Here is a 26,047-nt window from a genome sequence, read left to right as displayed (position 1 = left end):
GTACATTTTCTTTAACATACAAGAGAGGAAAGAGAAACCACTGAAGGTGTGTGAGTGAAATGGTGAGATTGATGTGGGGAAAATTAGTCTGGCAGCAGTCTGTAAACTGGATCATGTGGGAGGGGTACTAGATCAGAGGTAAAAATTCAGACCAGAGGTCAAAGCGTCTCAGTGGGGTAAGTGGCAGTGGGAGTGGACAGGGGGGATGAAGGGGAACAGAAGTGGGAGTGGACAGGGGGGATGAAGGGGAACAGAAGCAGAATTGATAGAAACCAGTAGCTGATTGGAATAACACTGTAGTTTCAATCTGGGATCAATGAGAAGAGAGCGTACCATGAACAGAAACAGAGAGTTAGAAGGGAAGACCACTGTGAGGGGAGGGAAGATCAGGGCCACTACTAGTCTGTAGGGCCTTTGTGAGAAGGGGAAGGCGTCCCCTCAAGATACAAGGCCTGGCCAGTGGAGCACAGGCTGGTCTCCTGGGCCTGGATGCTGTGCTCTGTGCCACCTGTACAGCCATGTACCATGGCCCTGTGGGAGATTTCTATGGGGCAACAAGATTGCTATAGTCACAACAGCCCATTTGGGCCATAGCCAGGCTGTAATAGCTAAGGGGTTGGGGTGGGAGCTGGAGGTCCTTGTCCCTGAATTGGCTCCTGAGAAAACCAGCAAGTAGCAAGGCACCTCCCTTTGATTATCTTCTCCATCTATATCCATATTATTCTTTCCCTTATTGTTTGTGGTATATATGACAGAAATTTACTATTTTAGTCATTTTTAATATACAGTTTCTTGGCATTAAATATATTTACAATATTATACAACTATCACCACTGTCCTTCTCCAGAACATTTTTTCTTACAAAACTGAAACTACACCCATTATTAAACACTAAACGCCTCATTCCTGTTCCCCTACCCGCTGGCAATCACCATTCTACTTCCTGTTTCTATGAACCTGACTATTGTAAGGACCTCCTGTAAGTGGAAGCATACAGAGTTTGTCCTTTTAGTCTGGTTTATTTCACTTAGCATAATGACTTCAAGGTTCATCCATGTTGTGGCATCTATAAGAATTTTATTTTTAAGGCTGAATAGTGATCTATTGTATAGATAATGCCACTCTTTGTTTTTTTGTTTATCTTGAGTTGCTTCTGTCTGGCTATTGTGAATAATGCTGCTATGAACATTGGTATACAATTATCTGAGTCCCAGCTTTAAATTCTTTTGGGTATTTAACCAGAAGTGAAATTGTTGGATCATATGTAATTTCATGTTTAACTTTTGGGGAACCACCGAACTGTTTTTCAGTGGCTGCACCATTTTACATTCCTAGCAGTAATGCATGAGGGTTTCAGTTTATCTATATCGTCCCCAACATTTGTTATTTTCTGTGTCTGTTGTTTTTTAAACAGCCACTCTAAAAGCAGTAACGTTTCTTTTTTTTTTTTGCCCTTCTTATTTTATGCTGCTTCTTTTCATGTATTTGTTATCATACATTTAGTAATTATGTAAATATAGTGCCTTGCTATTTTTTTAAGCTCTATTTTTTTAAAAATGTGCCGAGAAAGACAGCTGCTAACCCTGTAAATTCATGGCCAGCCTTTTACCCATCTGAAAACATATTCACGAGGCATATTTTCACTTCCCTTTCAAATGTTATAAAAGTTTAAGATGTGTTTCATTCAACATGCAGAGTGTTTAACTATTTTTAAATTAGTTCTGAGCATTAAAAATCACAAGTGCTCATAAAAATACCTGGATTTCTCACTTCTAAGGAAATGGTGAAGGCAGGACCCCAATGGTCCATGTTCCCACAAGACGGCAGTGGGGCTGGAGCCGGACAGCTTAGCCCTTTGCCAGCGTCTGCTTCACCCTTGCAGGCATCTGTTTGCAAGCCCTGCTAGAGTTAGTCTGGATTTATTCCAATTCATATTAATAATTTAGGTATTTAGAAGTGACTAATACTTCTGCTCTACCTAGCTACTTAATACCCTCACTGACATTTTCTCTGCCGATAAAATCTGAAATCTCCTTGTTATCTATCCTTGCATGCCTCAGGCCCCTTGGGGACAGGTCTTGCCAACAGATTGGTCTCTACTGATTAAAAGTCCCTTTAAATTTGGATTTCCCCTTAGCTGGAACATTTTAAACTCGAGTTTCTCTAGGTACATAAGGCACCCTCGCTCTCTTCCAGCTCCGCCATAGCTGACTCAGTGGCACTCAGGGTGTTGCCACCCAGTTCTGAGTCCTGCTTGTTTTTCCCCGTCCACCAGGGATCGTATCAGAACATCTGCTTTTCACATATGCTCGCTGTATGTTTATGTAAGGGACGGTGTGCCCATCCATTTCATGTTCTGGGTATGTGCTAGAATTAAGCTCTGTTTCTGTGGTCTGGAAATACAGTTAGTGATGCCTGTAGATAGATTGTAGAGATGATAATTGGTCGGCTTCAGATCCTGTGTCTTACAGATAGGCAGTCCTGGAAGGTGTTAGGTGAGGCTCTGGCAGCCCCGAAACGGAGGCCTGTGAAACCCAAGCCAGCCCAGCACGCCCTCGCTCTATGATTTGTTATTGCACCGAGCTGGCTGCACTGTCGGTCAAGCCACATTTCCTGAAACCTAAGAAGACCGGGGAGTAATAGTGTTCTCTTATAACAGCTCCTGTTCCCTAAAACCTTCGCGTGACTCTCCTTGCGGTTGGCAGCCTGTCTCTCTCTGTGTGGTCGCTAATGACTTCACTGAAGGTGAAACATTTACATGAGCTGAGTGCGATGGTGGTCATAGAGGACGTGAGGGTGCACGTGGGTGCTTTCGGCAGCTCGCCTCTTGCCTCACCGCCCCTCCAGCAGGTTCCATCTCCGAAGCTGTCCTGGTGGTTTGTCCAGGCAGCCGAGCTGGAAACCTTGCTGTCAGTCACTAAGTCCGGATGATTTGTGCTTCCTGTCAGAGGGGGAAACCGTGGGAGTGTGTGTGTGGCCGGGGGGCGGGGGGGGGGGGGGCTCAGCAGGGGAGGGGTTTTTTGTCTCCTGCTTTCCAGCCAGTTTCTTTTTGTGTCCATCACTCTTTTCCTGTCTTCTCTTTCCTAACCGGACATAATATTCAGCTCTGGAGTTTGAATTCTGATGTTCTTATTACATAGAAGTTTAGTTTCTGGCTTCTCCTTGCCCTTCCCCCTAAAGGCCCCACTTGTCCATTGCTTTTTCCCCAAGGTGGGTGGGACGAGATTGCTTTTTATTCCTGTGGTCTTTCACTTCCCCCCTCTCTGTAAGGGTTTGTCACAGGAAAAGGGTTTTTTCTATTTCTGATGTCTATTTCAGTACAGAACAATGATGGAAGTTGTTAGACAAGTGAAATGGTACTTAATTATCTGTCTGGAAATTCTTCCTCATCTCCAAGTCTCTCTGAGTGAGAAATCACTGTGGATGGCAGTGAGGGTCCCCAATTCCCAAACATGCTGTAGGGTGGCTCCCTCCCACAGGCACCGATTTCCAGCGATCTGGTGGCCTCCTCTTCTCTTCTTTCTTCGATGGCCACTCCACCCCTGGTAGCTGCTGTTCTGACCCAAGAGCTAGCAGATGGTGAAGAAAAGGACCTTAGTTTTAAAAGGTCTTAACTTGCCTTCTTTGGTGAGGTGTAAGGACTCTGGAGCACCCAGGGGTTCCTGTGTTCAGCTAGATCACAGGGGCGTCTGTGCTTCTCAGAGCTAAGAAACGTGGAGACTCAAGTGTGGGGCCATTCAGCAGAGGCAGCAGTTCCCAGCGGCCTTTGGTGCTGGGAAGATATTCTGAGTGGCGGGGCTCTAATTAATTATTAACCTACATATAAAACCAGGGAAGCCCAGGCCAGCACCGCTGCAGATACTGCCCCCTGGTGGGATGCTTCTGGTTGAGCAGGGAGAAAGGTATCAGCCAAGGGAACCCCGGATATAGCTTTGAGGGAAGGGCTCCTTGGACTCCTACTGGTTCTGGTATAATTGGGACATTTTGCTTTGTAAGCTTATTTTGTAATATTTTGTGTACAGAGTGGGTGGTTGCTTAATTAAGTGCTTTAAAACTTGTATTTGGTCATATATGCACATGGTACAAAATTTAAAAGAAGAGTACACAGTGGCAATTGTCTTCTTTCTACCCACTCCTCCTCCCCAGAGATAACCACTTTTGCAGATTTCTTTTGTAGCTTCCAAAGGATAATTTCTGAATAGTTATATTTCTGTAGCTATATATATAACTACACACACAAATATATACAGGTATTACTATACAATTATTGTTTAATTGTGTAACACAGTGGTGCACACGATTGGCAACATGATGAAATATTTTTCAGAAGAGATCATTTCCTGCAGTGTTTTCATCTTGTTTTAAAACAGAGGAAAAGTAGAACCTGGGACTAAACAGAAGTGGTTCTTGTATGAAGCAACTACTGTTTGGGAGCATGGCATATATGATGGAGAGGAAATATCTGGCTGTCTGAAATGGTAGCAGTTCACTTCAAAATCTTAAAACCACGATTTGCCCTCCTTGTGCAGAGGTTGAGTGCAAATGTTGAGCCAGTCACACTCCCAGGGTATGACACATGGTCTCACTAGTCACATGGTGGTTACTGGTTGGAGCTGGGTCCCCTAAAAGTTACCTGTTTTTAGCCCTAGTTCACTTCCTCCCATAGGCATCCATTCAGATATGTATAAAGTGTTTCATTTAGGTTTGTATGTATTCTTGCAGTGTAGCTCGTCTTGTTAGTATTTTCAGTTTATGCAAATGGTATGGCTATCTCAGTCTGTGCCTTAGCTTTTCCCCAGGCTCTGAGCGTTCCGTCTTTGGTGTTAGGTGTGCAGCTAATCTAGTTTGTTGCAACCTGTACTTGTTTGGCAGAACTGAGACTTTGAAAATAGTTGAAGCATTGCAGTAACCTTTACTCCTATTTTTCTTTTACCTTAATTTTTGTTATCACAAACAACACTTCAACACAAATTTAGGAAACCCTAGAATTCCACCAACCTAATATATCAACTTTCATATGTGGAAACACCTGACATGGCTATAACAAAAAGTCCGTGTATTATTGTAGTATTCACCTTATTACATCACCATTCCTCCATTTTGCTAAGTTGCCCTTATAAATTTTAATAATCGCATATTTCATCTATATTATGCACCCAGCTTCACAATCTTTTCTGTGAAACAACTTTAAGTCGTTCATTTTTAATATCACTGTGATTTAATACCCTCATGCATGTAGTTTTTTTGTATTTGTTGTATGTGTTTTCCTCTTATATTATTTAGCCAAAATAGATGTGCACTAGGGGATGATGGAGTTAAACAGAGAAATTATTCAATGGCTTATGATACAAGTTGCCCCTCACTATATTCCCAGAAACGAATGCAAGTGTCTTTCACTTAAAACCGCCTTCTTTTATTTTTAGAGTGTTATACTTAGAGCTGTTGCCATAGGAATCGATTTACCAATTGTCAGTGGTCAGCAGAGAAACAAGGAACTCCTGTTTGCTGTCCCCAGAACAAGTGGCAGAGTGTACCATCTGCTACCTATGTTGTGCATCCTTTCTAGTCCGCATCCCTCCTGACATGGGTGCAGCGCTGGTTTACTCATCTGTCCTTCCGCTCACTGTGGTCTGGGTTGGCAGGAGCCGGTTGGTGTGCAGCCCTGCTCCGATCTGACCCGGGTCATGTGTGAACTGTGAACTGTAAATATGGACACACATATGGAAAAGAATGGTGCTTGGGCTGCTTCTACTATCTGCTCGTCATCCATTTCCACTGAAGGGCTATTAAAACGTGGCTTGCTGCTTGTAAAGATTGTGTGCCGGTGGAGAGGAGGAGGAGTGGGAGTGGAGAGTGGGAGGCATTTGCGAGAACATATGTTGGGTTCTTTTCATTTCCTCTTAGTGACAATGATTGATGGCATCCAGTGAGTCCTCGTTTGTCACTTTCTCGGTACAGCTGGTAGTGGGGGTGGGGGAGCCAATAAGGGCCGGGCAAAAGATGGAGGTAGAGAGGAAGGGGCTCTTGATATGGTACTGAAATGACATTTCTCACAGTTAAACTTTTCAGTAGTGTCTTCTCCTGATGTTACTTCACTACTACCTGCTGAGAGCTCTTTTGATCTTTTAGACTCTGGAAAAATCAGTCTTCTATCTCTTTCTAATTCCCCATTTCCAGGAAAGGATTGCCTTTCAGCACAAGATACCTATAGTTTAGGGGGTGGAAAAGAAGGAAGGAAATCCATGCTGGATACAGCTTGTGCCTGGTTGGGTTGCTTATATTTTGAAATATGCCCTGGCTTTAGCTATGGCATTCTCCTGGTGTTCCAGAATGTTCATTATTTACCTATTCCATATTGAATGTTGGGTTAGGGGTAGGAAGGAGTCGTGGCAAATTAGTAACTTTACCATGGTCTTATTACGCTTGCTGCTTTCATTTTCTTGCCTCTGTTGGGCAAATAAATGTGTAAAAGTGCAAGAACAGTGATTACTCTGTGGTTAGATCATGTGCACAAACCCAGGAAGGAGAATCTGCCTCATCAAGCCCTCCGTTGTTATTTAGGTCAGAATTCATGCAGAAGCCTCAGATGAGGGTTGGTTTGCCAGGAAACTGCTGCCAACGACTTTCGGTTCATTCTTCTTCACTTTTTTCCTGCACCCCAGCTCGTGGTTACCGTGTCAAACAGAAAGTGCTTTGCACTGCAATTGAACGTTACTGTCTTGTCCCCCCCCTCCACCCACCACCTCCTTAGTAAGTTCTAGGGAAGCCAGGTGGACAGAGCCCACTCCAAGGCACTGTGGCCTGCTGGCTGTCCCACACAGTGTCCTATGCCCCACAGTCTCCACCCTGAGGACTTTGGACCTTACACGTTCATGTCAGTGTGACCGTGACCATGCTGCCGTGGAGCCTTACTCTTTAAACTGATGCTCTCCTGCCCAATTCATTTTCTTCCTATTTGTGAACAGTTGTTTCTTGAACACCTGCAACCAGGTGACTCCACACATGGTATCTGTTTTCACCCTCAGGACATCCCTGTGGGGTAGCTGTGTTGTACCCAATTTCCAAAAGGGCGAGAATGCGGCCCAGGTTGATGGTTGCATGCCACGGTCGTCACAACTTAAAAGTTGCAGAACCAAGTTTGAAGCCAGGGTTTTTGGGACCCGAAGTCCAGTGCTCAGCTGCACCCCACAGACAGCTCTGAAAGGGACAGCAGCCCCTTCAGCCAGTCCCAAAGAGGATGTTCACCTCATCCTGTATTAAGGCACAGGCACGGCTCCCTTGGGAAAAGCATCATCTATGAAGATCAGCCTGGCTTATTCTGCTTTGAGAAAGGGCTTCACTGTGAGTTTCTGCTTAAGAAGTGAACATTCCTAGGAAGTGAGCTTATGCCCTGTTCATCACATTCATCTTGAAGAATTTGTCCTAGCAGAATGGCGTGTGGAGGACAGGTGTGCTGTGAGGGGACAACCTGCATTGAAACCTCAGCTTACCTGCTGGTCCTGTATTTCATTAATTTCTATTATTGAAAATAATACTTGCTTATGATAAAAAAAATTATGAAACAGGACCAGATGAAGAGTTTCACCAATACAGTGAAGAACTTCACCAGGAAAACCACTGTTAACATTTTTGCTACATGTTTTTCATTCTGTGTACATTAATTTAAATACATATAATTTTAAAAATAAAATTATCTTCTCCTATAATTTTGTATCCCATTCTTTTCTCTTAATTTATCACAAGTATATTTTCCATCTTCTTGAGTATTCTATGAAAATAGCTCAAGTGACTGTATGACATTCTATCCAATAGATAAACATGATTTTCTTAGACACTTAGCTGGTTTCTAATTTTTCTTTAACACAAAAATCTTCAGCCATAGCTGTGTTTATTAAGCTATATTCACAAAGGAAATTATCTAGCTTGTATTTTAAGTTTCCTAATGTGTTCTTTTAAGAAGCAGCAGAGTATGGTGGTTAATGGGCAGAGTTAAGAGTGCTATTTGGGTTCAAATCATGCTTTTTTTCACTTATACATGAGCTTGGACAAGATATTTCATCTTTCTTGGTATCTGGCTCCTTATTTTTCTAAAGGGAGATGCTAACTCTTAGGGTTATGAGAAGAGTAACTAGAACTTTATATAATACCATGCCCTAAACTTAATAGGTGTACAGTGATTTTTTTTACTGTTATATCATCAGAGTGTTTTCCAGAAAGTTTGTACCAACAGTTTATAACTGTTCAAATATATTGGGGATGCTGTGTTGCTGAGAACTACAGGCACATATATAGGCGCATATATAATACACCAGCAGAGGGCGGAATACGGAGGATTCTCATCCTCACCTGGATCCCTGGACACTCCAAGACTGTTTTCCTATGTAAGCATTTCCCTTCAGACGTGTGTATTTCTTCAATCATCACTTAGGTGTTGACTATCCTGTATACTCTTAGCTTTTTGGGTTTTTTCCAGTGTATGAGTGTAATTTCAGAAAAAGACTTTAAGTGTTATTAAAGCACTATTAAATATTTAACACTTAAACCAAGTCATCTAAGATATCCATCAAAAACCATGATATGGAACACATTAAATATTGTCTCTCCCTTTTTTTCCTCTCCCAAGCAAATGTTGAAGCTTAAGACCAGCTTTTGCTTAGCATTAAAAATAAGTACATGTTTGGTGTTTTTTAAAAAAAATTGTTTTATTCTCTAGGCTCGTTGCTTTATGCAATGTCTGCCTATCTAGAAATTTTAGCACATGCAAATGTCTTCTTTTGTGGTTTGTATATGTTAAGCCAGTTGTCTCCCCAGGTATGTTGTAATAATATAATACATCCCAGGTAATGATTCGTTGGGCCAAACCTAATTAGAAGTACAGTAAGTATCTAATTGTCTCCTGGAGTTAGGAAGAATTATGAATAGAGCATGTATTTGAGCAACAGTGTATACTGTGAAACATTTTCAATGTTTTTCAAAATTTATTTCAAAATTTTCAAGAATTAATTAGACCTATTACTAATTGTGCTACAAAGTTTGCAGGCTTTCTTTTATTTCAAGTGCCTCTGGCCATTCAGCTTATTTCTCTTTTTTCCTCATCCCAGGGCTAAGGATGCTTTACATATCCATCTTTAAAAAGTTTCTCACCCAAAAAGATTCTTTGAAAAATTTGTTCCTTTAAAGAGAAGGGAACCATATGAGTGATATCAGGGGGCCAGCCGTCTGCTGGGTCCTGCACTGGTACTGGGTCATTTAATTACCAGAAGCACTTTGAACTAGTGGCACCCTAACATCGATGAGAATCTGAGACTTGCTGCTCAGTAAACTTAGGGGTGCTGCCTGGTGCACCACTCACAACAGTGTCTGGAAAGTACTAGATGCTCACAGGTATTAACTGGAATAACTGGCTAATATGTCACGGTGACACATCTGGTGAGAGGCTAGGCCAGGTTCAAACTCGGAGACATGCTAATCATCGTGGTTGCTGGGTTCTTACTCAGTGCCGGGCACAGTGCTAAACATTTTACACAGATTCTCATTTACTCCTTCCAACAGCCCTCTAAGGGTGCATACTTAAAATATCCTTATTTTGCAGAGGAATCACTAGTATTGTGCTAGAACTACACTTTGAATCCAGAAAGAATAACCCCAGATGCTGTGGTTTGTATTGCCTCTGTCAGTTGCCTGCCATTTGATTATACAAAATGTTACCAACCAGATATTCTGGAGGAATGAAGTTCTGTGGTCAAAACATTGGGGAAACTTTGGGTTAAGAGAAATTAAACGTGGTTCCCTACTTCAGGAACTCTCTGAGCTTTTAGGATGCTAATACAACTTATGAGTCCTCAAGAGGGGATATAGAAGGTAGTATTTTCTAAACTTATTTGGCCTTCTTCTCCCCACCCTTCCCCAGGACACTGTTAGCATCTCTCTGAGCCAGCATTCTGTGGACACAGGTTGGGAAATGCTTGCCAAACTCAACATATTCTGCTCTATCATCACCTCCTAAAGAGAAATAAGTCCTCAGAAGTCTGCTCCATTCCTGTTAGGTCTTGGAGTCATATATTGATTCTTTTCGTGGTATTACGTGTCTGTATTTTAAGGAAAATAATTAGCATCATTTTCATATTTCATGCCATTTTCTTATACTGAACCAAATAAGTTTTGTACGAGAGAAGGATGGGGACCTGAGGATGTCCACTCAGTGATGCAGTGTGTGTTCTCCTGCATCTCTGTCCCCTGAGCTAATATGGTGACATTTTTGCAGCAGCCTCTGGGAATGAAAAACGTTTACTGTGAGAACTTAATGTAGTCCTCCTGACATTTTACTGTCTAGTGACACAAAGGGTGGCCAATTACACTGTATGTATAAAAATATCTGGTCTTTTTTTTCTTTTGTAAAATATTGCATATGCTGATTTTCAAAACATTTAGGGAGAGAAATTGACTTGTAACACTTGAAAGTTCATGGAACAGGGCACTGCATTAAAACAGGGTTTTGTGCAGAAAAAAACACACTTTCTGGGTTCTGGCCAACAGTTCTACTTTCGGGACATTTATTCCATACGGCGCTGTATGATAGAGACCAAGATTTATAGTTGGTGATTTCCTGAATAACAACTGAGATAGCAAATGTCTCCGTGAAACAACTTTCATATGCTCTGCAAGGCACAAAGTAGCATACTAGCATGGATCGTTTGTCTTGGGATTTTCATGAGTTTGGTTTTGTTATCTCTGGTGAGACAAAATGACATTAATTATTTTTCTTTTTGGCCTAAAGCTAAAATTGGAAAAATGTCACCTTTTTCTCCCCTTCATCCTTCTCCCAGCATCCTCGCCCTCCTCCTTCTCCTCCCAGTCTCACTTGGATCAGGCCTTGTACTTTCACACATAGAGCTACTTATGGAAACTACCTCAACTCAAAAAAGGGGGGGGGCGATGATTGAAGACAGACTGCTTGAATGGTAAAAAGGAAATTTCTTTTACCTCCATTTTGTTTCTCTGTGCCTGGAAAGTGATCCAGATTTTCCCCGCGGAGAGAAGAGAAAACTTGCAATACTAATAGGAAAGTAGCCCCAGGACAGGGGAAGGAAGGTGTTCTGCAATGACCATTAAGATGCTCATATGAAATGACTTTGACTTTTGTTTGGGGTTAGACATTACATATCGGTGCTGTGGTTCAGTAGGAGTGATCAATAGAAAGAATAGGGAAGAAGCAGTAAATGCAAGGTCAACAGGAGGACACACACAGCAAATTCTGGTTTTCATTCCTGTGGATTTTTGGGTCAAATCTGAAGATGGGCTTTTGATGACATATGAAGTCTTTCCAGCGTGATTTTATGTATTCATACTTTATGTACTATCATACATAATTCATAGACATATAGATCATTGGGATAGAATTGAGAGTCTAGAAATAGCTTTTCACATTTGCAGTCCATTGATTTTCAACAAGGGTGCCAAGACAATTCAGTGGGATGAAGTATTCTTAACAAGTGGTGCTGTGCTGGGACAACTGGATATCCACATGCAAAAGAGTGAATTTGGACTCTTACCTCTCACCATATACAAAAAATAACTCAAATTGGATAAAGGGCTTAAGTATAACAGTTAACAGTATAACAGTAAAGCTCTTAGAAGAAAGCATAGGTAAATATCTGTGAACTTTAGTTATGCAATGGTTTCTAACTTTGACACCAAAAGTACAAACAACAAAAGAATAGATAAGTGGGACTTTGTCAAATTAAGACTTTTTTGTACCTCAAAAGATACCATCAAGAAAGTGATAAGCCAACACACATAATGGAGGAATTTTCAAATCATATATCTGATAAGGGGCTTTTACATAGAGTATATAAAAACCTTATAATCGATTGTAAAAATACAACCCAACTAAAATGTGAGCAATGGATTTGAATAGACATTTGTCTATAGAAGATATACAAAAGGACCATAGCACATACAAAGATACTCAGTATCTTTAGCCATTAGGGAAATGAAAATCAAAACATCTACTAGAACAGCTATAATTAAAAAAAAGACAGCTAATTGTTGGCAAGGAGGTAGGGAAATTGGAATCCTCATACACTACTGGTGGGAATATAAAATATTGAAGCTGCTTTGGGAAATAGTCTGGATGTTCCTAAAAAGATTAAACATCCTACTTCTAGGTATATACCCAAGAGAAATGAGAACATATGTCCATGCAAAAACTTCGATACTAATGTTTAAGCAATATTATACTAGCCAAAAAGCGGGGAAAACCCATATATTGATAAAATAACTGGTAAATGGATAAATAAAATGGAATATCCCTATGTAGTGGAATATTATTCAGCAATAAAAAGGAATGCAGTACTAATACATCCTATACCATAGATGGACCTTGAAAATTTTGTGGCAAGTAAAAGAAGCTAGTCACAAAAGGCCACCTGAGATAGCAAATGTCTATTTGTGTGATTCCATTTATATGAAATATCCAAAAGGCAATTCATAGAAAGAAAGATTTAGTGGATTGGGAATCTGTGGGTGAATGGGATGTGACTGCGAATGAGTAACGGGTTTCCTTTTGGAGTGATGAAAATGTTCTAAAACTGGGAATAGTGATGGTCTCACAACCCTGTGACTGTGCTAAGAAATCATCGCATTGTACAGCTTAAATGGGTGAGTGTATGGTGTGTGGATTATTTCTTTATAAAATTGTTAATAAACAAAACAAAAAAAATAAACAAAACAAAATCATGTTACATAATTACACTGTCATTGAATTCCATTATAATTTTAGACCCGTCCCAGTACAGTAAGCTGGGGACCACAGAGCCAGACTTCCTGAACATCAGGCCAGGTGTCTCTACACTGTGACCTTTGTAGGAAGTTTGACCCCAACCGACCATAAAAACCACACTTGGAGTTTTTATTGGTTTGTGTTAACAGATGAGCTACTGAGGTTGGTGTTGGTAGGAGTTTAATTCTTTCTCATGTAACCTTACTGAGAAGACTCTTTGCAATCCTGTCTCGGTTTGCAGGAGTTCTTGAGGAGGTGACTGTATCTGGATCACCTCTAAGCTTCCCATATCTAACTACTGCTTGCAACAGCACCCACTGAGGCAGTGCAGGCCATTTACTATTGCAGGGTAGATAGCAAAGAAGTGACAAGGAGGAACTTCTAAAAAAAGAAAATAAGAAACCCCAGGAAATTTACTCAACTCTGAGAGTGACTATACTACCCTCTGGCCTTACATTAGAAGAGTGACATCTCCAAACCATGGAACTCCTACTGCTGCTCCGGGAGTAGACTGGAGTGTTTGTTATCACTTTTGTTTTACATGGGGCTGTAGGACTGGACTGGAGGATTCGTTCTTCTGTTTCTTGAGTTGTGAGAAGTTAAAAGTTGAAATTGGAGCCCGGCCAGTATGGCTGGTTGAGTGTTGACTCATGAACCAGGAGGTCACTGGTTCAATTCCTGGTCAGGGCATATGCCTGGGTTGCAGGCTCCATCTCCAGTAGTGGGCATTCAGGAGGCAGCTGATCGATGATTCTCTCTCACTATTGATGTTTCTATCTATCTCTCCCTCTCCCTTCCTCTCTCTGAAATATATATATATATATTTTTTAAGTTAAAATAGGAGGAGCAGAAGCCCCTGGCAGTTTTTTTTATATTTGTCATTTACTAGATGTGTGGCCTTGGGCTTTTCTGAGCCTCAGATTATCTGTAAATGGTGACCCTAACAATACTTTTTCCTTTTGGGGTGCTCTTAAGGATTAATCCCCATAAAATATTAAATCCCAGTTCTAGCACAAAATAGTACTTAATAAATATTAGTTATCATTGATGATAATAACATCATGTTTTGACTTTCAAGGCAGTGAAAAGGTATCTCCATTGGTGCCTAAAGTTGAAAAATGCTGCATTTACAAATCCTTGGCCACATCTAAAAGATTTTAACTGTGATGCTTGAAACATTTTTCTTAAGTAGGAAGAATCCTTTATTTAATAAAAATTTATTAGGTACCTGCTATATGTAACCATGTTGGCAGGCACAAGGGTTTATAAAGAAAAAGATGCTTTTTGCCTTGGAGCAGTTCGTACTGTCATAAGCATTAGCAATGGCTATATTCTAAACTAGAGGTGCCCGTGCACAGCATTCGTGCACCGGGGGTGGGGGGGGAGCCTCAGCCTGGCCTGTGCCCTTTCACAGTCGGAGAGCCCTCGGGGGATGTCCATCAGTCGGACATCCTTAGCTCTGCTGCGTAGGCGGGAGTGGCTCCTGCCACTGCCGCTGTGCTTGCCAGCTGTGAGCCCAGCTTCTGGATGAGCAGTGCTCCTCCTGTGGGAGCGCACTGACCACCAGGGGGCAGCACCTGCATTGAACATCTGCCCCCTGGTGGTCAGTGCACATCATAGCAACCAGTCATTCTGCTGTTTGGTTGATTTGCACATTACCCTTTTATTAAATAGGATATAGGATAGGCTGTAGCTAACCTACGTTTTTTGGTGTCATTGGTATTTGAAGCCAACTGCACGTGTATTCTAATATAAACAAAAATAAATGTGATTGTCTTTTTTTTTTTAACAAGTCCACGTTTAAATCATCATATTTCCAAGGTGTTGGTATTTTAGTTTCCAGCCCCTGTCTTCTAATTAATAACTTATCTCCCCCGAATGCTGCTACCAAGTGTCCATTTACCTGTCCCCCATTCCTCATGCTTGTACCCCAATTACAGGATTGTTATAAAGCAATTATGTATTGCTGTGTAAAAAAACAATTTCCTAAAATTTTTAAGATAATTGTTTGAAAATACATAGTTAATGCTATAATTTGTAGTGGAGTTAGATTAGAAACTCAGTCTAGTGCAGTGGCTTTTAACTTGGCCAGATTTTTATTAAGAAGGCAACATTATTGATTTCTTAATTGTTTTTAAAATTTTCAAGTCTTTGGCAGTCTTACTTCAGTTTATTGAAACAAGGCTCATATAAACCAAACATCCCTTGTTTACCTTGTGTATGATACGTGAAAGCCACGTTCGTCATCTCCTTTTACCTGTTCTGCTCTGCCAGTCTCATAGTCTTGCTAGAATGTTAGAGCTGGGGCACCATCCCAGCCTTCTCACTCTCCCCCGCTTTAGCAGAGGAGAAAACTGGACCAGAGCAGTTAGGGAATGCTCGGGGAATCACGGTGGACTGAACCCTGGTGTAGAGAGCTCCCTTCACACCAGGCCCCTTTCCCTGGCTGGTAATGTTTCTCTTCCTTCTACCCCCTTTTCTGAGCTGTCACCAAGTCCTGTTACTGTTTCCTTGAAGTGTTTCTTGGTCTCCTCCCTCCCCGTTTCTTCCTGTCTAATCTCGTCCCCCAGTTTCTCACAGTGGGGAAAGCCTGACAGAGCGCTTTGTTTCTGGGACATCCAGCGCACAAGATTAATTTTCTCTAATTACCCCTGTCAGCATGTCGCCCCTCTGTTCCCAAGCTGCAGGAGCTCTGCTTCCTGTGGCAGCAAATATCAACACTTCTCTTATGGTGCTCCCTCCTCCAGGCCCAACTTCCCTGTAAGTGCCCAGCCTCATTTCCTTTCTCCTCTTGAACCCCAAAGGCCCCAAGTCTTCTCTGGGTTCTCTCCACGAGGCAGCCATGTGTCCTTTGTGCCCTTAGTCTGTCCTGCTCCCTGGCTCTGCTGTTCCTCCTGCCTTTCCAAATACTCATTTTTCTAGACCAAATTGAGATTCTACCACCTTTGTGATGTTTTCCCTACTACTCCAGTGATAACCCCCCACATCCTGTTCCCCAACTTTTTCCTCTTATGAACCAACACGTAGCATTGAGCATAATTGCCTCTTGTATATGATTCTCGGGTTTTTCCTTGCAATATTTGATGCTTTTTGAAAGCAGGGCTTATGTTTATGTTTTTCTCATATATTCCATGTTTTACAGTGCCTAATAAGTGGTTAGTAAATACTCCTTGCTTATTAGGGGCTCTTTGAGCTTTTAAAAGATGCTGTCCAGAGCTACAGGCAGTTCAGACATTGTACAGGGTCTGCTGCTTGGATTTGGGATCACTTGTTAATATTGCAGAACAGTGCTCCCGTGTCCGCCAAAGTTGATAGGATTGGCTGCTGTTGTGTTAATGATCCTCTGGGGGACTGGCTATATGGTATGGTGCTCATACTAGGAGTTTATGATTTGTTGGTGGATCGGTTGCAGGGAAGTGGGGGGCTCCCCCACTGAGAGCCTGTACACCTGCCTCTTGGATATTATAGTAGGGAATATAGTTCCTTGAGCATGGGTAGGAATGGCATTATCCTCATAACTGGCAGATTCTCGGCATACCAGTGTGCAATGGGAACTGGCCTGGCTCCCTCCCACTGTGTGTCCTTGAGCCAGTAATGACCTTGATGCTCTCTTCTCTGCAATACTGGCTCAGTGTCCTAAGATTTAATCTGATCTTGTTCTGAAGTATTTTTTCAGAGCCCGGTAAATACTGTACCTTTCCAAAAAGGTTATGTAGTAGGTTCCTGGTATTAGAAAAAGGAATGTGTATGTTTTAAAGAAGACCAAGTCCGCTTTCTGAATTTTAATGTTCCTTTCCATGCCTTCCTATCTGTCCTGGTAGTCATTTCTGGACTGAGGCAATTGCAGGTTTAGCAGCACCTTGAATTATGCTCTCCCAGAGACATAACCCCTCTAAGAATCTCGTCCACAAAAGGCTCGTTAACTGGAATTATTTTTTTCTGTAATGTCAGCAGGACTAATTCCACCCATACAAAATGGTTTGGCCTTTTTCCCCTTTGGTACAAATGAGAATTAGTAAAAACGCAGACTAAAGTGAAGTTGACAAGCTCTGGCATGGCTGTGAGCTCAGAGCCTCTGGGCTTGGGCCCCTTGTTCACCTTGTGCTCTGAGACCCTGCCCCACCCAGAAAGTCCTCTCTTTCCATCTGTGACACCTACAGCTGTTCCCTTTGTTACTGCCTCCATCACACCCAGGGAGACGCTGCAGCTCTTCACTTTGGAAAGTCACCCAACTGGAGTCACTGTAACGTTTTGTTGTGTTTTTTAATCCCTGTAGGTGGATGGAAGTCTGCTTAGTTGAAGAATTGCCACCAACCACTGAGCTGGAGGAAGGGCTCCGGAACGGAGTTTACCTGGCAAAGTTAGCCAAGTTCTTTGCCCCAAAAATGGTATCGGAGAAAAAGATCTATGATGTGGAACAAACACGCTATAAGGTAACTGACATCTAATTGGTTTTGGTTTCCATCTAAAAGTGAAAGCCCAGTATTTTATTTCCTTTCCCTTCTTTTAGTGTTTCTACAAGGATTTTGAGGGAGGTGTCCCATCCTTGGTCTTTGAAGCCTGTTAATAATCATTCCTGAGGCAGCAGCCATTTTAAAAGCAAAGCGTTTCTATTTCTGGGCTGAGGCTGAGAGACCTCTGATTTGTGGGGCTCCCCCCATCATTCCTTCACGGAGGTCATTTTTATTAGTGCCAGTAAATGTAAAAGTGGGGGCACTCTACCCCTCCTTTGTTTCACTACCACACAGTTTTATTACTCCCCTTATTCTCATCAAGGAATAGAGTCCTCAGCTGGGACTTGAACTTGTGGCCTCAAAGAGTTAGGGCCAGTGTGATAAAATGAGTAGTAATGTTAAATACTCAGGTAGGAATTCCTTTCCATTTGGCATGTAAAACAAAATAAGACTAACCTTTTTGTATGCAACTAGTTTTCAGAATTATTTCATCGCTAATTAGAGACAGTGTGTGGGGGAGAATACAAAATAAACACCAATCTTGTATCAATAAAAAAAAAATCTGATATTTTAGAGAACATGTCTAAGTATTTACAGATAAAGTAATATATCTAGGATTTGTTTCAAAATAATTGGAAGGAACTTGGATAGATGATTCAAGACTGGCCATGAGTTCATAATTGTTAAGGTTGGATGATGGGTGCACAGGGATTCATTACACTATTCTGTCTACATTTTTAAAAATTTCTTTATTGATTAAGGTATTACATATGTGTCCTTATTACCCCCCCCCCCTCACTCATGCCCTCATCCCCCCGTTGTCTGGGTCTATTGGTTAGGCTTATATGCATACATACAAGTCCTTTGGTTGATCTCTCCCCCTTACCCCCACCCTCCCCTACCTTCCCTCTGAGGTTTGACGGTCTGATCAGTCTGATCGATGCTTCTCTGTCTCTGGATCTGTTTTTGTTCATCAGTTTATGTTGTGCATTATATTCCATTAATGAGTGAGATCATGTGATACTTATCTTTCTCTGACTGGCTTATTTCTCTTAGCATAATGCTCTCCAATTCCATCCATGCTGTTGCAAATGGTAAGAATTCCTTCTTTTTTACCGCAGCATAGTATTCCATTGTATAGATGTACCACAGTTTTTTAATCCACTCATCTGCTGATGGGCACTTAGGCTGATTCCAAATCTTAGCTATGGTGAATTGTGCCGCTATGAACATAGGGGTGCATATATCCTTTCTGATTGTTGTTTCTAGTTACTTGGCATATATATTCCTAGAAGTGGAATCACTGGGTCAAATGGGAGTTCCATTTTTAGTTTCTTGAGGAAACTCCATACTGTTCTCCATAGTAGCTGCACCAGTCTTCATTCCCACCAGCAGTGCACAGGGTTCCTTTTTCTCTGCATCCTCACCAGCACTTGTCATTTGTTGATATGTTGATGATAGCCATTCTGACAGGTGTGAGATGGTACTGCATTGTCGTTTTGATTTGCGTCTCTCGGATAATTAGTGACTTTGAGCATGTTTTCATACGTCTCTTGGCCTTCCTTGTGTCTTCTTTCGAAAAGTATCTATTTAGGTCCTTTGCCCATTTTTTGATTGGATTGTTTATCTTCCTTTTGTTAAGTTGTATGAGTTCCCTGTAAATGTTGGAGATTAAACCCTTATTGGTGATAACATTTGCAAATATGTTCTCCCATGCAGTGGGCTTTCTTGTTATTTTGTTGATGCTTGCTTTTGCTATGCAGAAGCTTTTTATTTTGATGTAGTCCCATTTGTTTATTTTCTCTTTAGTTTCCATTGCCCTAGGAGCAGTATCAGTGAAGAAATTGCTTCGGCATATGTCTGAGATTTTGCTGCCTATGGATTCTCCTAGTATTTTTATGGTTTCCTGTCTTATGTTTAAGTCCTTTATCCATTTTGAGTTTATTTTTGTGTATGGTGTAAGTTGGTGGTCTAGTTTCATTTTTTTTGCATGTATCTGTCCAATTTTCCCAACACCATTTATTGAAGAGACTGTCTTGACTCCATTGTATGTTCATGCCTCCTTTGTCAAATATTAATTGAGCATAGTGGTTCGGGTCGATTTCTGGGTTCTCTATTCTATTCCATTGATCTATATGTCTGTTCTGGTGCCAGTACCAGGGTGTTTTGCGAACAGTGGCGTTGTAATACAGCTTTATATCTGGTATTGAGATCCCACCTACTTTGTTCTTCTTTCTCAGGATTGCTGCATCTATTCGGGGTCTCTTTTTATTCCAGATGAATTTTTGGAAATTTTGTTCTAGGTCTGTGAAATATGCCATTGGTATTTTAATGGGGAGTGCATTGAATCTATAGATTGCTTTGGGTAGTATGGACATTTAATGATGTTGATTCTACCAATCCATGAACACGGTATGTTCTTCCGTCTGTTTATGTCTTACTCTATCTCTTTTTTCAGTGTCCTATAGTTTTCCGCGTACAGGTCTTTTACCTCCTTAGTTAAGTTTATTCCTAGGTATCTTATTTTTTTTTTGATGCAATGGTAAATGGGATTGCTTTTTTATCTCTCTTTCTGTAAGTTCACTATTGGTGTATAGAAATGCTATAGATTTCTTGGCGTTAATTTTGTATCCTGCTACATTGCTGAATTCATTTATTAAGTCTGATAATTTTTTGATGGAGTCTTTAGGGTTTTCTATGTACAGTATCATGTCATCTGCGAATAAGGACAGTTTTACTTCTTCTTTTCCAATTTAGATGCCTTTTATTTCTTCTTGTCTAATCGCAATGGCTAGTACTTCCAGTACTATGTCGAACAGGAGTGGTGAGAGTGGGCATCCCTGTCTTGTTCCTGTTCTTAGGGGAAATGGTTTTAGTTTTTGCCCATTGAGTATGATGTTGGCTGTGGGTTTGTCATATATGGCTTTTATTATGTTGAGGTATAATCCTTCTCTTCCCACCTTGCTGAGAGTTTTTATCAAGAAAAGGTGTTGGATTTTGTCAAATGCTTTTTCTGCATCAATTGATGTGACTATGTGATTTTTATCTCTCAATTTGTTTATGTGATATATCACGTTTATTGATTTGCGAATATTGTACCAGCCTTGCATCCCTGGGATAAATCCTACTTGGTCATGGTGTATGATCTTTCTGATGTACTACTGGATCCGATTTGCTAGAATTTTGTAGAGGATTTTGGCATCTGTGTTCATGAGGGATATTGGCCTGTAATTCTCTTTCATTGTGTTGTCTTTATCTGGTTTTGGTATTAGGGTGATGCTGAATTCATAGAATGAGCTTGGAAGTGTTCCTTCCTCTTGAATTTTTTGGAATAGTCCAAGGAGGATAGGTTTTAGTTCTTCCTTGAATGTTTGGTAAAACTCCCCTATGAAGCTGTCTGGCCCCGGGCTTTTGTTTGCTGGAAGCTTTTTGATGACTGATTCAATTTCTTGCATGGTTATCAGCCTATTGAGATTTTTAGATTCTTCCTGATTGAGTTTTGGAAGGTTGTATTTTTCTTATGCTTGAAATTTTCCATTGTAAAGTGAAGGAGGAAAAAGTAAACACCGTCCTAAAAGACCCCTTCATGAGATGTGTCTTCAAAAGGTGTGATGTTTCTCTTGGAATATGTGGTCTCTTGTCCACTTCAGATCAGGGTTTCTAAACTGTCTTTGAAATTTGATTCTTTATTTTCTTAATAAGTCCTTTCTGTCAGTATTCTTTATTTGAAGGCTTTCAGGTATCCTTAAAAGTTATTTCTCTTACAGTTGCAAGGACAACATTAAATATAGTTGAAAATAGAATGAGTTCCCATTTATTGCATGATTCACAGTACCCTTCAGTTGTTATTGAGACAAAATTTATTTTTAAAATATGTACAGTGTATTGAATTCAGAGGAAATGTTTGAATAACCATGTAGACTAACAGTAGACAAGAAGAATTGACAGATTTTTTTGGACAAGTCTGTTTTCATGGTCTAGTCTAAAAGATAAGTCTTAGTTTATTTTATTTTTTTTTAAATGTCGAATATATTTTATTTTATTTTTTATTTATTTTTTTAAATATATTTTATTGATTTTTTACAGAGAGGAAGGGAGAGAGATAGAGAGCCAGAAACATCGATGAGAGAGAAACATCGATCAGCTGCCTCCTGCACATCCCCTACTGAGGATGTGCCCGCAACCCAGGTACATGCCCTTGACCGGAATCGAACCTGGGACCTTTCAGTCCGCAGGCCGACGCTCTTTCCACTGAGCCAAACCGGTTTTGGCAAGTCTTAGTTTATTAAGGCATGTATCTCACTCCAGAGTTTTCAGCCCCTTATAGCCTTCACAAGATTTTAATGAAATGATGACTTAGCCAGCCAAAATTAAAGTTTTTTTTTATCTTGAAAAATATTTTTAGAAGTTAATAAAAGCACAGAAAAAATTACTCGTATAACCCCATCACAAAATAAATATTTGTTTACATTTTAGAGCATGAGTTTTCTTTTTTTCCTTGCTTCTACAATGGTTATTACCAAGATCCAGGCCTATTAGTACTAACAGCCATGTAGAGTTGATGACAGAGTTAAGGTGTAGTTGGGCTAGTCTCTGGCCCTCCCTGAAAGGGGACGGTGGGTATTTTGTTTTGACATTATGGATGGTGAGAGTCAGGGAAGAAAGACAGACCTTCACTGGAGGTGAGCCCCAGAGCAGGGAGTAGGCTAGTTCTTCCTCCTCCTGTCACATCAAACATCGTGAGTATAGGTGTCTCTTTTCAGTTCAGTTGTGGATACCTTCCTGGCAACTTAAACAGGTCCTGTGTCCTGCTATCCTTAGAGATCCTACTATTCGAATAAGTAGCTACTTGTCTCTGGGATGGAGATGAGAAATATTTCCAATCTTTTGTTACAAAAGAAAATACCTGTGGAGCCTAGGCAGGTGAGTCATCCCTAAGTTGAACATGGTGAGAGAGGAAAATGCTGGGTTTTACCATCCTCCACCCAACCAGGCCCCTGGAAGGCTGGGGTGCCCAGAAGAAGAGAAGCTAGGAGAGGGGTGGGAGGAAAGGAAGAAGCAGAGAGGGGGGTGATGCCAGCTGTGATGTGGGAGAAAGCACAGGGACAGATGGAAACTACTCCTCTGTTAAGTCGCAGGAGAAAAGAGGTGTTTCTCTTTTTCCTTTCATTAAGTTCCTGAAAGTGCCTAATGTCCCGGAATGGAAATGTTTCATGATTTGCCATGCAATCATAAAATTTTATTTTAAGCCCATTTCATTTCTCTTACAACAAATGAAAGGAGGCAAATATTAGTGAAGAGGAGACTTAATTAACTTCCTGCTCTTGTGTTCTTCAGGACTAAAGCCCTTCATGTGCGCCTTTCCCAAACACTAAATCATGGGACTGTGGCAAAGATGTTGAAACCCAAGGGAGTGCTCAGTAATCCGGGCCCAGTCCTTGATGTGCCATCTGGAAACCATGAGTTCAGTGAGCATGGGCTCTCCCTGCAGGATCTGCCTCGACTGCAGCTATAAAATATGACCCGCCTGTCAGACAGCGTGTCCCTAAGCACGAGCTTCGTCCCGAGCTCTAATTCTTCAGTTGGGGCACTGGCGCCTTGGAGTGAAGCTGATGAGAGCTTTCATGCTGCGCCACCTCTTTGCCAGCTTATATGCAATGTTGGCTCCTTTTAATTTAGGGTTAGAAAGATGTCCTAAGTCTTAGCGTTAAGCCTTCCAATGATGAGTTTTCTTTCTCTGGCCACCTCCACCCCTCACTCCAGGTCTGAGTTATGTGACCACGCCAAGTTCACAGTGGCGCCTGGCCCTGTCCCTCTTGATGATATGCTGTAATGTGTATCATGGTATACTGTAACGATTGTCTTGTCACAAAGGCAAAAACCATGTGTCATCTCTGCCATTGCTTGGTGAATGGTGCAGGATCTGGCCATGGTCATTGCTAGAGAAACAGGTGCTGGGTGAAGAAATGAATGACAGTCCTTTCAAGGAACCAAAGGACTCTATTTCTTTTCTTGTCTTCTATGCTTTATTCGAAACTTAATCAAGGTGCTTCGAGTTTGACACCCTTCCTTTAAGTGTGATGCTCACACCTCCTGCAGAACCACCCGGTGGTTGTGTATAAAAAGTGGAACATGGACCCCAACCCAGGCTTCTGCATCAGGCAGAATCTCTTGAGTAGAGACCCAGGAAGCACTCTTAATAATCACTTCATGTAGTTCTTTTCTTATGTGCTACTAAGGTTTAAGAACCACTGCTCTAATGGTAGATAAGATGGATATAATACATTTTAATAAAGTTATAGGGAAAGGCTGTAAAGTTGTACTAAGATTTCTAACTATGGTCAGACTCACTCATCCATGCAATACATATCAACACCTACTATGTGCTAGGCACTCAAGACAGAGTAGTGAGCAAGGCGGACATGGTTTCATGGTGCTTACAGTTAGACAGACTGCAAGTGAATATACATTGTGAATTGTGGTAAGTGTATGAAGGAAGAAATTGACAGCAACATACAGAAGATGAGAAGCCATTTACTCAGGCTGGAAGAATGAGAAGAAAATCATCATGGGCAGAGTTCGGGGTAGAGAATGAGGAGAACAGTACAGAGAGAGGGGCCCCATTTGTGATCGGCTCCTCAAGGAAGAATAGAGCTTGGCCAAACTGAGTGGCTAAGAGGCTGCAGTGAGGGGTCATGATGAGAACTGGACCAGGAGGGAAGCAGACATAGATCAGGAAGTCACACGTGGAGGATCTATGATTTCATACTAAGTATAGAGATTGGGGGTGCAAGGAAGCCTTTGAAATGTGAAACAGGCATCACAGTGCAGTGTGCTTTAGAAGATCTGTCTGCTGCTCTGTGTGGTTCAGAATAAATTGGAGGGAGGACGAGGGTGGAGGCAGAGTGTGGTAAGGGGGTTATTCAATCCAGGTGACAGTGGCCTGCATAGCCAAGAAGTCAGTGGATTCAAGAGGGGGAAAAAGAGTGAATCCTGGCAAGAAATTGGAAGTGGGAGGAGGGCAGTGAAGAGAAGACAGCTGGGTAGACAGTTGGAGACAACCAAAAAGAGAGAGTGTTGCTTTCTAAAGGGGGTGGGTGCTGAAGAAGCCAGAGGTTTCTGTGGTGAAGGCTTGAAAGATGAGTGTTCCCAAGCAGACTAGAATGGCAAGGGGAAGAGAAGGAGAAGGAAGGCATTCCTTGTAGAGGACTCAGCCTGACAAGGCTCAAAGACAAAAAAAAAAGGTGTTGTTCCAATACTGCACAGATCATTGTAGACTTATTATAAATGATTGGTGAACATTTAGTGAGCCTTAGGGGAAGGATATGCACTGTGGTTATATACACAGTAATATGAGTTGTGAATCAAAATGTTTGAGTTGGGCCTCACCACTAAGTTTGCCTCTGTGAGCCTCAGTTTCCTTACCTGTAAAGTGAGAAGAATAATCATATTATCAACCTTTGTGGAGATGCTGTGAGGAACAAATGTGATCGTCCATGCAAAGCATTTGGCACAGTGGCTGATAGCAGTAAGCGCATATGAATGTTTGAGGTGGTGGTTCTGAGGCTCTATGTGCAGTTAATTGAACAGAATATTTGGATTTGGAGTCATAATTCTTGCAAATTATTCTAATTTGCTCATTTTATAGATGAGCAAACTGAGGGCTCAAGTATTCAAGACACATTCAACTTAAATGTGTCAACTTGAATGTGTCAACTTAAATGTGTCAACTTGAATGTGTCTTAAATACTTGAGCCCTCAGTTTGTTCATCTATAAAATGAGCAAATTAGAATAATTACTGGTTTCTAGCTACCTCATAGTTCTGAAATGCTTTGATTCTACTATGTAAGTAGTTACCATCCAAAGAAGACTTACACAATTTCTTATCTACTCAGTTTAAGCAAGAATGACCTTGCCCTTTCACCAAGGATATAATCCCCGAATGAAATCTCTACTAATTATGTAATGAATATTTATGACTTCAGATGTAAAACAACCTATTATTTTTAAAAGATTTAAAAAAAACAACCTTGCTTGCTGGTGTTGTAATAGCTCAGCAGTAGAAAATCAGCATACACTTCTAGTCTAATACCTGAAAAAAATTAGGTCGGTGGACAATAACAACCATTGGCTAAGTATGACCACAGACATGCCTCCTAGTCTAGTATCCATATGTAGGATGTGTGTATGCAGGGGGGGGAGGGGGGAATGACAAGCTAAAAATGGTTATAATGGACTGAGATAATTTGGAGCCTGTTGAGGAGACCATTTTTGTTCTAATTAAAGTAGATTAAAGATGTTTGATACAGTTCGTCCTCTGAAGCTTCTTAAATATGCAGCCGTAGATCAAAGGCCTCAGGTATTTAAAGTGGATGAAGGAAAACATCTAACCACTGTGCTGTACACCTGAGACTAATATAATATTGAATGTCAGCTACAATGGGAAAAAAACTTAAATAAGGTAAAATGGGTGAAGGATTTGAAATCTGTCCTTTTATTTGCTGCAGGAATATAACCAAGATAACCACTCTTTCTTTCAGTGCCTCTTACATGAAGGGCTAAACTTTTTTCTGATGTTAAAGGTGAATGAGAGTTCCAAGCCCAGTGTTGTAGCATAATAACTATAATAGCTAACATTCATTGCATTCTTAAGTGCGCTTTGCAACGAAGTGCTCTGTGAACATTCTCATTTAATCTATCCAACTCAAAGAAGCAATCCTACTTTTATTTTATGGCTAAGGAACCAAGGTTCAAAGAAATGTATAACTTTCTTGAGGTTACCTCGCTAATAAAACCACTAAATGGATGGAA

The 26,047-nt window shown here is 41.1% G+C and overlaps 1 protein-coding gene across 1 annotated transcript in view; it reads left to right on the top strand.

Moving 5' to 3' along the window:
• Positions 1–26,047, top strand: part of IQGAP2 (IQ motif containing GTPase activating protein 2) — a 264,782-nt gene that overhangs the window by 113,128 nt on the left and 125,607 nt on the right. Inside the window, exon 3 of the mRNA XM_023750558.1 lies at positions 17,058–17,214. Coding sequence (XP_023606326.1) covers positions 17,058–17,214 — 157 coding nt within the window. The remainder of the gene's footprint in view (positions 1–17,057; positions 17,215–26,047) is intronic.

Source organism: Myotis lucifugus, unplaced genomic scaffold (assembly GCF_000147115.1).
Source record: "Myotis lucifugus unplaced genomic scaffold, Myoluc2.0 scaffold_0, whole genome shotgun sequence".
Taxonomy (NCBI): domain Eukaryota; kingdom Metazoa; phylum Chordata; class Mammalia; order Chiroptera; family Vespertilionidae; genus Myotis; species Myotis lucifugus.
The sequence above is the reverse complement of the archived record's forward strand: the minus strand, read 5'-3'. Positions and strand labels throughout refer to the sequence as shown.